Source organism: Peromyscus californicus, unplaced genomic scaffold, assembly GCF_007827085.1.
Source record: "Peromyscus californicus insignis strain IS unplaced genomic scaffold, ASM782708v3 Scaffold_3__1_contigs__length_106647218, whole genome shotgun sequence".
In the NCBI taxonomy this organism is placed as follows: Eukaryota; Metazoa; Chordata; class Mammalia; order Rodentia; family Cricetidae; genus Peromyscus; species Peromyscus californicus.
Genome location: NW_026294551.1, coordinates 35,166,174 through 35,180,045, shown reverse-complemented (window position 1 = coordinate 35,180,045; position 13,872 = coordinate 35,166,174). Strand labels below are relative to the sequence as shown.

At 41.3% G+C, this 13,872-nt stretch overlaps 1 protein-coding gene across 1 annotated transcript in view; it reads left to right on the top strand.

Moving 5' to 3' along the window:
- Positions 1-13,872, top strand: part of Tex14 (testis expressed 14, intercellular bridge forming factor) — a 111,325-nt gene that overhangs the window by 67,064 nt on the left and 30,389 nt on the right. The window contains exons 13-17 of the mRNA XM_052758470.1: positions 1,439-2,358; positions 5,613-5,719; positions 8,994-9,082; positions 10,252-10,533; positions 12,772-12,872. Of these exons, the coding sequence (XP_052614430.1) occupies positions 1,439-2,358; positions 5,613-5,719; positions 8,994-9,082; positions 10,252-10,533; positions 12,772-12,872 (1,499 nt within the window). The remainder of the gene's footprint in view (positions 1-1,438; positions 2,359-5,612; positions 5,720-8,993; positions 9,083-10,251; positions 10,534-12,771; positions 12,873-13,872) is intronic.

Here is a 13,872-nt window from a genome sequence, read left to right as displayed (position 1 = left end):
AAGAAGGCATCAGATTCTATTATAGATGGTTGTGAACCACCGTGTGGGTGCTGGGAATTGAATTTGGGACCTCTGGAAAAGTAGCCAGTGCTCTTAACCTCTGAGCCATTTCTCCAGCCCCACAAAAATAATTTAAAAAATGTAAAAGTACTATCTGCTGACCAGCTGGGAACAGTGGTGTGCACTTACAACCCCACATTTGGGAAGCTGAGATAGGAGTATCACTTGAGTTCTGAAGTTTGAGGTCAATCTTAGCAACATAGGACCTTATTTTTTAAAAGAGCTCATGTCACAACACTCACTTGATACCACCCTGTTACAGTTGAGGAGACTAAAGTTTAGAGAGTTGTGATACTCAGGATTGTAGAGCTTGTTTCAGAATTGGAATTTGGGCCTTTTAATTATAGCCTAATCACTGTTTACTTGGGCTCTCCTCTGACAGGGGTGGAAGCTTCCAGAATGTTCCCTTTCAAATTTTCATTATTTGTGTCCTTCATCCCATTTCCTGGAAGTTGTACCCTTATCAACATAAGTCGTGTGGGTCAGCCCTTGAATTACTCTTGTAGTCATCTATCCTCCCTGTGGTACAGTAGCTTCTTGGGTAGTATCTCCACTACTTGTATCAGATGCCCACCAAAAGCATCCCCTCAGCTGTTTGAGTCACACTATTTAATGCACAAAGGAAGCTATGCGTGTGGTCCTTGGAATCCAGGGGCCTGGAATTTGAATGTTCTGACAGTTAACCACATTGAAAATAGTATAAATGAAGAACATTCTTCTTAGGATTAGACCTCCATAGCCCCAAATGTCTGTCTCATTGGATGTCAAAATGGGAACTTTCACTTAGATTAGAAATACCCTTTCATCCTCTGCTGGCTGGGTGTGATGATGCATGCCTTTAATCCCAGCACTTGGGAGGCTAGAGGCAGAGGCAAGCAGATCTCTGAGTTAAGGCCACCCTGGTCTACATAGTGAAATCATGAGTTCCAGGACAGCCAGGGCTAGGTAAAGAGTCCTGTCTCAAATAACAATAACAAAAAGAAACATCTTTTCATCCTCTGTTGAAAGTATCTATTGATCTTCCAGTAGGATCTCACTCCTGGGAAGGGAGTTGGAAAAATAAAAGATGGTTTTGTAGGATCTCGATCTTGGGAAGGGAGTTGGAAAAATAAAAGATGTTTTTTGTGCCTTTTAAAAAGTTACTGTTGTTTTGTTATTTGAGACAGGCTTTCACTGTATGGTTCAGGCAGGCTTCAAAGTTGCTTAGTCCAAGCTGGCATCTAATTTGAGATCCTTCTGCCTCAGCCTCCCAGATGCTATGGTTAAAGGTGTGTATGCCACCTGACCCAGCTCATGTTGTACACCTTGAACAATAGCCAAGGCTGCTTACCTTTTAGGGTCAGTTTAATCAGTTGGGTATTACTATTGTTTTCAACAGGTAGTCAGCCCAATTCACCAACAGATCCCTCTGTTCCCACTGGAAAAACAACACTAACTCCTCGGGTCCTGGATTCAAGTCTGTTAGTACAGGAACCTGAGAATCCAAATGTTCCTTCTCTTCCTGCTTCGTGTTTGGCAGAAGAGGTCAGGAGCCCCATGGCAAGTCAGGCCAGCCTCTGCAGCTTTGAAATCAATGAAATCTACTCAGGCTGCTTGGACTTGGGAACTGACAAAGAGGAAGAGTGTCCAGGGACTGCTTCATCTCCTGAGGGGGATAAGCCAAACCAGGTAGATGAACTACCGTCCCTGGAAGAAGAGCTGGATAAGATGGAGAGAGAATTGCATTGTTTTTGTGAGGAGGAAAAGAGCTTTTCAGAAGTTGACACAGACCTTTCCTTTGAGGATGGAGACTGGCAAAGTGATTCCCTCAGTTCACTCAGCCTATCTGAACCAACCAGAGAAGACAAAGGCAAAATGAGCAGCTGGTCCAAGACTGACGAGCACGTCAGTAAGTGTGTGCTGAATCTAAAGATTTCACAGGTTATGATGCAACAGAATGCTGAGTGGCTGAGGAAACTTGAGCAAGAAATAGATGAACTTGAGTTGGCACAGAAGGAGCTGGACAATCAGTGCAGGAGTTTGCGGGATGCTTCATTAAGGTTTGCGAATGCCAAGTTTCTGTTGGCTGTGGGCCCTCCATCTTTGACTTACCTTCCTCCTCTTATGCAGTTATCAGAGCCCAGGCAGGCAGAAAACGGCCATTATTGGTCGGCCCTAGCAAGGTGTCCAGGAACCGAGAGAGACTTCCAAGAAGGACATTTTGGCAAAAATCCTGAGAAACTAAGTGACTGTGGCTGGAAGCCTTTCACACAAATTTCTGAAGAAAGCAGCGGGGACCAGTCAGAGACAAACGATCAGGTACAGTAAGTGGGTAGAAGGAGCGGAAGGAATCCTGGAACCAACATTTCCTGTGACCTGTGTGCAGCGCCTGTAAATAAATGCAGATAACTCATAGCAAAGTCCTCCTGGGTTAGGAAATAAGGCCTCTATGATGGAATTCTATGGTAGATATTCTCTCTAACCCCTATTCCAAACCAAGCACAAAGCCTTTGTCCTCTATAGATTCAAATGTATTAAGTTCAGCTATATGAAATTTCTGTTTTATAGATCAGTTAAGTACTAGCAATTTGACATAGTTCAAAGTATATAAAGTATTGTGGACAGGTGTTAATCCCCATTTTAGGGGCTGGAGATATGATTAAGCACTTGCTGCTTTTGCAAAGGACCTGGGTTCATTTGGCAGCACCCACATGAGTCAGCTTACAACTACCCTTAACTTCAGTTCCAGGGGATCCAGTGCCTTCCTCCATATATACATACACTCAGGCCCACACACTTTAAAAAATGCTCAATTCTAAATTGCCCATTGAGTTATTTAAGAAATATTTATGTGGAACTGGGAAGATGGCTCAGCAGTAAAATGTCTGCCAGATAAGCATGAGAACTTGAGGGTGATCTCCAGCACTCATATTTAAAAAAAAAATCAGTCATATTAGTTTGTACAGGACAATCCCTGGAGCTCACTTGCCAACTAGTCCAGCTGAATAGGTGAGTTACAGGTTCAAGGGAGATACCTTGTCTCAAAAAAGGTGGAGGGGCCTAAAGAGATGGCTCAGGCATTAGGAGCACTGGATGCTTATCCAGAGGACCCAGGTTCAATTCCCAGAACCCACATGGCAGCTCACAACTGTCTGTAACTCCAGTCCCAGGGGCTAGATAACCTATTTTGGTGTCTGTGGGTACCAGGCATACACATGATGCACAGACATACAGGCAGTCAAAACAGCCATACACATTAAATAAATAAATACATATATAAGTAAACAATTAAAAAGTGGAAATTGAGGAGATACCCATTAATTGATACATGTGCTTGCATGCTTGTGCGTGCACACACACACACACACACACACACACACACACACACACACACACACACGGAGGGAGGGGGGAGGGGGTATAAATAAAACATTTATAAAGTCAGAGGCTACATTAGAACCTGGCATATAATGGTGAATAAGCCACAGACTATGCCCATACTTACACACTAGTGTGTTTTAACTTAAACACAGAGGGTGTGAGGAACCTGCTTTTCAAAGGAGACAGTTAAGTAAAAATAAACAAGGTATCCCAGGAGCTGAAGGTGACATTGCAGACCGGTTCTTCTGTGGTTCTTTAAGGACATAGTTGAGGTATGACTCCTTCTGTATCCCAGTACCCAGTATGATGCTTGATAACATCAAAGGCACTTAATAAATGATCACTGAAGAACGAGAGAATGGATGAATACATAAACTTGAACAAATTCACAGAGAGATGAGTGGAGTGCCTCTTGAGTCACACTTGAAGAGCTGGAAGACCCACCCACACACCAGGCATGCACCAACTCCCTCCTTTTACAGAGTGTGAGTTCAGGCCCAGTGACTGGGATTTCCTGAGGCCTGGTGGTGTAACTGAGATGGGGTAGAGTAGTGGAGGTCCGCTCCACTGGGAGAAAGAGTTTAATTCTGAAAGAGCAGAACTGCTAGCTAGACTAGCTTATATTGAGTTTTCACTGTTAAAACCTTTGAGTGACAGTGTAATCCTTCATTCTTAGTTGGGGCAGATAGCTCTGTGCCTTGCCCGTTAGCGGGCTGTTTTCTTGCTAAGATCCAACCTGCTTGCTGCTCTCCTCCCTCTCTTCCCCACCCCTCTCTCTAGCTATGGCTTTTTGTTTCATTTTTGTCCTTTTGAGGGTATTACTATATAGCTCAGACTTGCCTAGAATTCTCTATACATCCTAGGTTGTCCTTGAACTCCAAATCCTCCTGTCTTAGCCTTCCAGGAGCTGAGATAATAAGTATGTACCACTATATATACTAGCCAGGGTCTCAGTATATAGCCCTGACTGGCCAGGAACGCCTATGTAAATCAGATATACTTCATTTTTAATGATTTCTCTCATTTTATTGGATCTTGATACCATCCCCAAGCTCTGGATTTGTTGCTATAAGCTAGGAAATGATTAGCTAAGTTAATTAAAATGAAGTAAAAGTTGGGATAAGCAAATATCTGTCTTTTGAATGAAGGATATAGCGTTATTATTTTTTATTTCCGCTATTTGCAAAGTATTGTAACTTCTATTATATTTTATTTTCACAGCACCCTACTAGTAGTTATTACCTTCATTTTATGGATGATGAAACTGAGCTAGAGGATTTATGCATTATTTTCATCAAGGCTTAGACTGGAATCCAAGGTTTAGTGGTCTTGCCATGAAAATCCCCGCCTTTATGTTGCTGTAGGAGAGAAATATTTAGCAAAGTTTTTAAGTTTCTTTTTTATTTTTTTTATTTTTTTTATTTTTCGAGACAGGGTTTCTCTGTGTAGCTTTGCGCCTTTCCTGGAACTCGCTTTGAAGACCAGGCTGGCCTCGAACTCACAGAGATTCGCCTGGCTCTGCCTCCCGAGTGCTGGGATTAAAGGCGTGCGCCACCACCGCCCGGTTAAGTTTCTTATCTATCTATCTATCTATCTATCTATCTATCTATCTATCTATCTATCTATCTATCTATCTATCCATTCATTCATTTATTATTGGTTTTTTGAGACAGAGTTTCTCTGTGTAGCCTTGGCTGTCCTGGAACTCACTCTGTAGACCAGGCTGGCTTCAAACTCACAGAGATTTACCTGCCTCTGCCTCCTGAGTGCTGGGATTAAAGGCGTGCACCACCACCGCCCGGCTTCCAGGTATTTTTTTAAGGCAAGGTTCCATTGTGTATCTTAGGTTGGCCCTGAACTCACCATGTTGTCCTGTAGTACAGGCTGACCTCAAACACACAGCCATCTTTGTGTCCCGGACTTAGAGATGTTCACCACCACACACAGCTTCTGGTTCTGTTTGATCTACTCGTTTTCTGCTCACCTTCTGTCTGCACTGGGCTGGGTTCTCGCACTCCACATTCCTTAGTAAAAACTTCTCAGTTACTAGATAGGAAACATGCAAAGGAAATGATCATAAATTGCTCTTGTTATTTCTACACACTTAGCCAAAAATGATTTTGAAAATAGAGTATGAGTGTGAAAAGAAAAATTCACCACCTAAAGCATTGAAACATGTTTGTTTTTTTAAGCTGCCAACTGTTTGTGGTCCTGGGAAGCAGAACACAGGTGAGCAGTTACCATCCACCCAAGAAGCCAAGGAGAGTTTGGAAAGAAATAGAAGCCAAAACAGTAGGAGGTGGGTTAACATTTACTGTTTTTTGTGTTGTATGCCTTTATATTCTCATGTGGCCTTAGACCACTTTCTGACCTTAATATATTGGTGACAAATGGATTGTGAATAATGAATAAAAGCAATGCAGAAACAGATTGTAATGGAAACTTACAGAAGACATCACAAGCAAAATGGATGACAGGTTAAATCAGACAGAATTCATCAACAGCAATAATAAAGCATTTTGCCTTTCCAAAATTCCCTAGATAATTTAAAAAATTTTATTATTATTATTATTATTATTATTATTATTTTAGAGCTAGGCTTTCACTATGTAGCCCAGGCTGGCCTGAAACTCACTGTGTAGACCAGACTAGCCTCACACTCACAAAGCTCTACATGGCTCTGCCTCTCAAGTGCTAGGATTAAAGGTGTGTGCCACCATGCTGGAATACACTTATTTTTATTATTTTTTAAACAATTTATTTTATTTTATGTGCATTGGTGTTTTACCTACATGTATGTCTGTGTGAGGGTGCTGGATCCCCTGGAACTGGAGTTATAGACAGTTGTGAGCTGCTGTGTGGGTGCTGGGAATTGAACCCAGGTCCTCTGGAAGAGCAGCCAGTGCTCTTAACCTCTGAGCCATCTCCAGACCCATTATTTTTTTTTAATATTTATTTTTATTTTAAGTGTGTGGATGTTGTGCCCACATTTATGTGTGTATGCCACATGTGTACAATACTCATGGATTCCCTAGAACTGGAGTTATAGATGTTCCTTAACCATTGTGTTGTTGCTGGGAACTGAACTCCAGTGGTCTGCAAGAGTAGCAAGTCCTCTTAATCACTAAGCCATCTCAAGCTCTTTTACAGTTAGTGTGTGTGTGTGTGTGTGTGTGTACACCACTGCACTCCTTCCCAAATAAATGAAAATGTAATAAAAAAAAAGTATGCAAAAGCACATAGTGGCCCATGCCTGTGATCCCAGCAGTTTGGAGGTAGAGGTAGTTTAAGGCCAGCATGGTCTATGTAGTGAGTACCAGGCCAGGCAGGGCTACATTGAGACTCTGTCTAAAAACAAACAAACAAACAAAACAAAACAAAAAAGGGGGCTGGAGAGATGGCTCAGTGATTAAAAGCACTGGCTGCTCTTGCAGAGGACCCGAATTCAGTTCTCAGCAACCACATGCAGCTCACAACCATCTGTGACTCCAGTTCCAGGGGATCCAATGGCCTCTTCTGGCTTCTGCAGGCACTAGGTACCTATGTGGTGCACAGACATATGTGCAGGCAAAACACCCATATACATTTAAAAAATGCCGGAAGTAAGGTATAGTGACTCATGCCTATAATCTCAGCACTAAGGAGGTAGGGCCATTCTGGGCTACATAGTAAGATTCTTTAATAAGATAAATAAATAGGGCCTGGAGAGATGGCTCGGTGGTTAAGAGCACTGACTGTTCATCCAGAGGTCCTGAGTTCAATTCCCAACACCCCCATGGTGGCTCAAAAACATCTGTAGTGACATCTGATGCCCTCTCCTGGCATAAAGTCTTAAGTGCAAATAGAACACTCATACATAAAATAAATAAATCTTTAAAAAAAAAAGATAAATAAATAAATACATATATTTTACTCACCATGCTATGCTATTTTAAAAAACTTATGTAAACTTATTTTGAAAAAATTTAATTTTTCTCATTGTTGAGTTTTAGATTCTGGTTTTTTTAATTCTGTTGGAAACAAGGTCATAGTGACTTTAAAAATGAAAATGTAATAAAAATATGCAAAAGTATAGCACAGTAGCACTTATCTTTGATTCCAACACTCGGGAGGCAGAGGCAGGCAGATCTCTCTGAGTTTGAGGCAAGCCTGGTCTACAGAGCAAGTTCTAGGATAGCTAAGGCTATACAGAGAAACCCTGTCTTGAACACCCCCCCCCCCCCCCCCCCCCCCCCGCAAAAAAACCCAGAAAAAACTAAAACCCAGTTTTTTCTGTACTTTTGATTATGTATTTAGGAGTTTCCCATAAGCAGAATTATTAGGTCAAAGGCTTTGAACATTTTAAAATTCTTTATAGATGTTGCCAAAAAGCTCTTGAAAGCAGCTGTCAGATCCAAGCTCTCTTTTCTGGTCCAACTAGGTAGTGGTGCATTCTGGGCAACAAGGATTTCATAGCTGTGCCACAGATCACATGCTTTTTGTTGTTGTTGTTTAAGATAAAGTTTCTCTAACACTTCTGGCTGTCCTGGAACTCACTTTGTAGACCAGGCTGACCTAGAACTCATAGAGATCTGCCTGCCTCTGCCTCCCAAGTGCTGGGATTAAATGCGTGCACCACCACTGCCCAGCTTGACCACACATTTTTAAAGAGTTATTTTATGTATTCATCATTACTATTATTGCTGTTATTATTTGAGACAGTATTTTACTGTGTAGTCCTGGCTGGCCTGGAGCTCACAAAGATCTGCCTACTCTGCCTGTAGAGGGCTGGGATTAAATGCATGTGCCACCATGCTCAGCCCTGAAGAGTTATTTTAATCAATGGCAAAATGGTTATAATCATGGGATATTTAGAGGAAGAAAGACTGCTCTAATTTGCAGATAAAACAGTTTAGTTCAGAGAGACTGATATTCACTAATGCAAGACAGGTGACCTAGCAAGCAACCAGGATCCAGAACCCAGAGAAACTGTTCTTCAGGATACTTGTGCCTTAAGATCCTTGTTTCAAGTGTTAGCTGTTGTGCTGTCACCAATAAGGTGGCCTTGTCACCAGAGAACCTTCACATGAACTGTCAGTTGTGATTTGTCTCATTGAGGGCAGGGTAGACTTGGCTATAGTGAAGGACAGATTTTGTCGGATGAAACTGTTTCAGTTTTCAGTTTCTTCTACTTCTGAGAATCTCCCAAGAACATTGTTAGAATCATAAATTATGAATTTGGAAATTAATAAAAAATAAACAAACCTGTGGGGATTTTTTATCCCAACCTTTAAATTTTTCAGCCAGGAAAAATCTAGGGAGTCAAGTATCCAAGTCAGGAGTTACTCAGCTAAATAGTGCACCCTTCCCTGAGTCAAACCACTCATGGAGACCTGGGTCACCCAGGCCTCAACAGGGCTCTGCCAGGTGTGGGGCCTTACAGTCTGAGATGGTGGGGCATCGGGTGCTCTCTGGTGGTGAGTCAGAGTGGGGAGGGGTTCTGGATCAGCTGGTGGACTTTGAACTATTAGGAACTTGAACAAACATTTTATTTGTATCTACCTCAATCCTACCCTAATGATGCAACAACTTAGGATCAGTATGGAATCTGTGTCTTCTGAAATCTATAATACAAAATCAAGAAATAATGAAGATGATGGAGAGGCATACTTAAAATGGAAAAGTGAGTATGAAGTCATGAGTTTTTTTTTTAAGATAGTATTTATTTATTTATTTGGATAGGATTTTAGGATTTCACTATGTAGCTCAGGCTGGCTTTAAACTAATGATCCTCTCAAGTATTAGGGTTATAGGCAGGCAGTACTGTGCCTATCTGATGAATGAAATTTATAATTCTTGATTGTCATCAGTTTTGTTTGTATTATGGTTCTGGGGATTGAACCTAGGTATTATTCATGCTAAGCAAGCACTCTACAACCAAGCTACACCACCAGCACCTGTTTGGTATCTCTTAAGTATAAAACACATGTCTTATTATTAGGATCATAAATAACACTATTGTTTACACACACACACACACACACACACACACACACACACACACACACACCATCCTATAATAAAAGCACAGCTCTTGTAATTGCAGACCGTAGAAGGAAAATGCTTTTCTATTTTTAAACTTTGTAGGAAATATTTCTATTATCTGTATAAATATATATTATATAACACATAGTATACCCCTCAACATTAAAATGGAGAGTGTGCAGTGTTATCTCACATATTCTGTAATACCCTTTTTTCTTTTTCTTTTTTTAAGATTTATTTATTTATTATGTATACAGCATGTATGACTGCAGGCCAGAAGAGGGCACCAGATCTCATTACAGATGGTTGTGAGCCACCATGTGGTTGCTGGAAATAGAACTCAGGACCTTTGGAAGAGCAGTCAGTGCTCTTAACCTCTGAGCCATCTCTCCAGCCTCCCCTGTAATACCCTTTTGTTATGGTCTACTTGGTGTGCTATCTTCTCCCAAAGATTTGGGCTTAGTGTAGTCTAGAAAAATAAGGCAGATGATAATTAATATAGCCTGGGAATTTCAGATATTATTTTCTCATTAAATTAGTAGTAGGGTCCATCTACAAGTGCGCTACTGCTTTCTACTGGAATTCAGCAGCATAGGCTATTGTTTAGGGTAATAACTGGAGTTTCCTATACTCTGTCATAGCTCTCATCCCCTCCCCTTAAAGGCAAACAGGCAAGATAAGGGTGATGAAACTACCAAATCAATTACTGTTACAATATGGTGGAAGTAGTATTGTATCTTTTAAGGTTGAAAATGTTTCTTTCTAATGTTTACAGTGATGTTTTAAATGCTTTTCTCTCATGCCCAGTGGCAGTAAAAGAAATGGCAGAGAAAGCAGTTTCTGGACAGCTCCTAGTACCTCCTTGGAGTCCTCAGAGTAATTTGCCTTTTGAGGATAAGGTTGAAAATGAGGCCACTCATTTGCCACGGCCCCCAGTCAGAGGTCCTGAGAGTACATATTGGCAGCACATTGTAGACTATCAAAGGAAAAACGATGAGCTGAGAGGAGATACGAAGTTTGGCAAAATGGACAGCAGTGACTGTGACAAGAACAAGCCTAGCAGACAGACAGGCCTTCAGAGCTTCACCAGTAAGTCCACTGGGAGGAGCTGGGTTCGGTGAGCTCTGTCTCCTTCTCAGCTCTCAAAATACACGTGCTTCTTGCATATTCCCTTTGCTTGGTCCTGTCTCCTACTTTTCTGAGAACCAGTGTTTAAAGGTGAAGAGATCCATTAGTTTCCCTTACTGAAACAAGGTCCTTTTGTCCAACGGAAGTAAAATAATCTCCAAGTGCTGACCTTGGTCCTGGTCTAACCTGGTAAGGGATAAAACCTTTCTTACTCGAGGGTGGAGGTGAGCTATCATTCCCTATTGAATATTTCTTTGTTTTTGATACAGGCCCTTGTTGTGTAGCCCAGGCTTACCTGGAACTTGCTAACCTGTGTAGCCCAGGCTTACCTGAAACTTGCTAACCTGCTTCCTCAGTCTCCTGGGTGGTGGTATTGCAGGTGTACGCCATCACACCCAGTCTGCTTTTTTTCTTTTCATTGCATTTTAAGTTGGGAATCAACCTGCTGAGTCCATATGGCACTTACTGTCATTGAAATGGTTCACAGTCAGATCATCAAATAATAATTTCACAGACGTTGAAGTCAAAGAAAAGAGATCTGAAGTTGACACTTAGCTTTGCAGAAAATCAATTGGTTTCTTCTCTTTGTACTTCTGTGAGAGAGAGAGAGAGAGAGAGAGAGAGAGAGAGAGAGAGAGAGAGAAAAGAAAAGAGAAGAGAAGAGAAGGGGGAAGGGGAAGGGAGGGGAGGAGAGGAAGAGGGGGAGAGAGAATCCAGAGGACATGGGTCAATGGGTAAAGTGCCTGCTGTGCAAGCATGAAGCTTGAATTCAGATCCCCAGCACCTAGGTAAAATTCAGGCATAACTAACAGCATCTGTAACCCTAGTCCTAGAAACCACAGGTAGATCCCTAGAGCATTCTGAACACATAATCCATGCAATCTGTGAGTACCAGGTCCACTGAGAGAATGTCTCAAGAGATAATGTGGATGTGTTGTAGGTTATTTGATCACACTGTGAACCCTGAGATTTCATTACTTACTGGAAAAACCTGCCTCTGGCTGTGGTATGGCCCAGTCCTAGTACACATGCTTAATCCAACAGCTTTCTGTAAACAGGATTAAATAAAATCAACCATAGGTCAAGAGGCCGAGGAAGCAACTAGTTGACACCAAGTGGCCGTAGAGAGTAAGAGGGAGTCAGGAAGACGGATAGATGCACAGAAAGTAGTAGTAGGGAGGGCTTTGAATTTGGCAGTTCTTTTTGGTTTGGGATAGCAGAAGAGAAGCTCACTTTTTGGGATGTTGGTGAAGGAGGAAGGTCAGCTGGCTGCTTTCTCTGCCTCTGTGAGCTAGCAGGTTTTCACACCAGCATCTGGCTCCCTAGTCTTTATTGGTAGTATAAAAGGATAGAGATTTAGTTAAAACAGCATTTAGGGGGCCAGGCAGCAGCTACAGAGGCCCAGTCAGTAGCTGAGGCAGCAATAAGATCAGGTGTCGCCATTGTGCTATAGATATAAAAAAAAAAAAAAACAGCAGAGATGGATAGAGGAAAATACCCAGCATTTGCCTCTGACCTTCACATGCATTCATGTGTACATGCATGTACATGTGTAGCCATATATAATACTGCACATACGTGCATAGACCAAAAAGAGAAAAGAAAAGCCATACAGAGTAGCATACATCTATAATTGTAAAACTTGAGGCAGGAAGCTTAGAAGTTCAATATTACCCTCAGCTGTATAGCAAGTTCCAGGCAATCCTAGGCTACATGAAGTCCTGTCCCAGACAACCAAACCAATCAAACAACAGCAACAAGGGAAAATCAATTGCTTGGGGTTTTGGGTATTTAGAATCTATTCTTCATCAAGAATTGCTTTTTGCCCAGCAGTAGTGGTGCACACCTTTAATCCCAGCACTTGGGACATAGAGGCAGGTGGATCTCTGTGAGTTCAAGGCCAACCTGGTCTACAGAGTGAATTCCAAGACAGCTCGAGCTACACAGAGAAACTCTGTCTCAAATAAAAAAAAAAAAAAAGAATTGTTGCTGACTGCATGGTCAAATGGCTAGATGATCCAGGGCTACATTTTGAGACCAGGCTAAATTAACAGTGTCTACTTTATCTATGCAACTTAGAGAATTTGGGTACCCTTTGAAGAATATGTTTATATCTCCATTCTATTGCTACTTTTTGCCTTTTTCTGCTACATGAATATCACTGAATGATTGTATCCCTGACTATGTTATGATCACTAGGTTTTAGATATCCATTCTTCAGAAAACATGAGCAGCCACAGCATAGTGAAGTCTCTCAAGCAAGTTGTGACACATCTGTGGGTACTGAGAAATTTTACAGCGTAAGTATTATAACTTGGCAGGACCAAGAAGCACTCAAGGATCTAATAAAGTAGACCTGAGTTGCTGCTGTGTATTATGACATCAAAATATTATCTATACAAGTTAGATATACTAACTCTACAGGGCTACAGTCACTTAAAGAGCATAGACAGCATTCAAGGCCAATCATGACCCTGTCTCAGAAACCCCCACAAAACCTAGAGGGGTGTGGTACAGATAACTGTTGACAGTGATACAATATAAGAATATGATTGTAGGTGGATATTCCTGTCCTGCCAGCCAGCTCCCAAATAACCACACGGAGACTTATTAACTAAAAAAGCTCAGCCATAGCTTAGGCCTGTTACTAACTAGCTCTTACAACTTAAATTAACCTAATTCTTTTAATCTATATTATTTTTGTTTGTTTGGTTTTTTGAGGTAGGTTTTCTCTGTGTAACCCTGGCTGTCCTAGAACTTGCTCTGTAGACCAGGCTGGCCTAGAACTCACAGAGATCCACTTGCCTTTGTCTCCTGAGTTCTGGGATTAAAGGCTTATGCCACCACCCAGCATAATCTATGTTGCTTTATGTGGCTAGGTTACCTTTATTCTGTATTGCCCATGCTGCTTCCTCTGTGTCTCCTGGCATCTCCTCACGACTCTACCCTTCTTCCCAGTTTCTCTCTGCCCTGAAAATCCTGCCTAGCTATTGTCCATTCAGCTTTTTATTAAACCAATCCTAGTGACAAATCTTCACAGTGTACAAAAAGGTTATTCCACAACATTTTCCACTTTTTGTCTAAATAAAAAGGAAAGGTTTTAACTCTTAACATAATAAAACTATAAACAATAAGACCAATTATCAGGTCAGAATTACATTTATAGTGTCTAGTCTATTTGTATTTGGCATATTTGGAGAAAATACTCCATTATTTATTCTATCTTAATGAGTCCAAAGCTCTGTACCTAATTTACCTTTTATCATAACTAAGGAAAACTATGACTATCTAGTCTTCAAC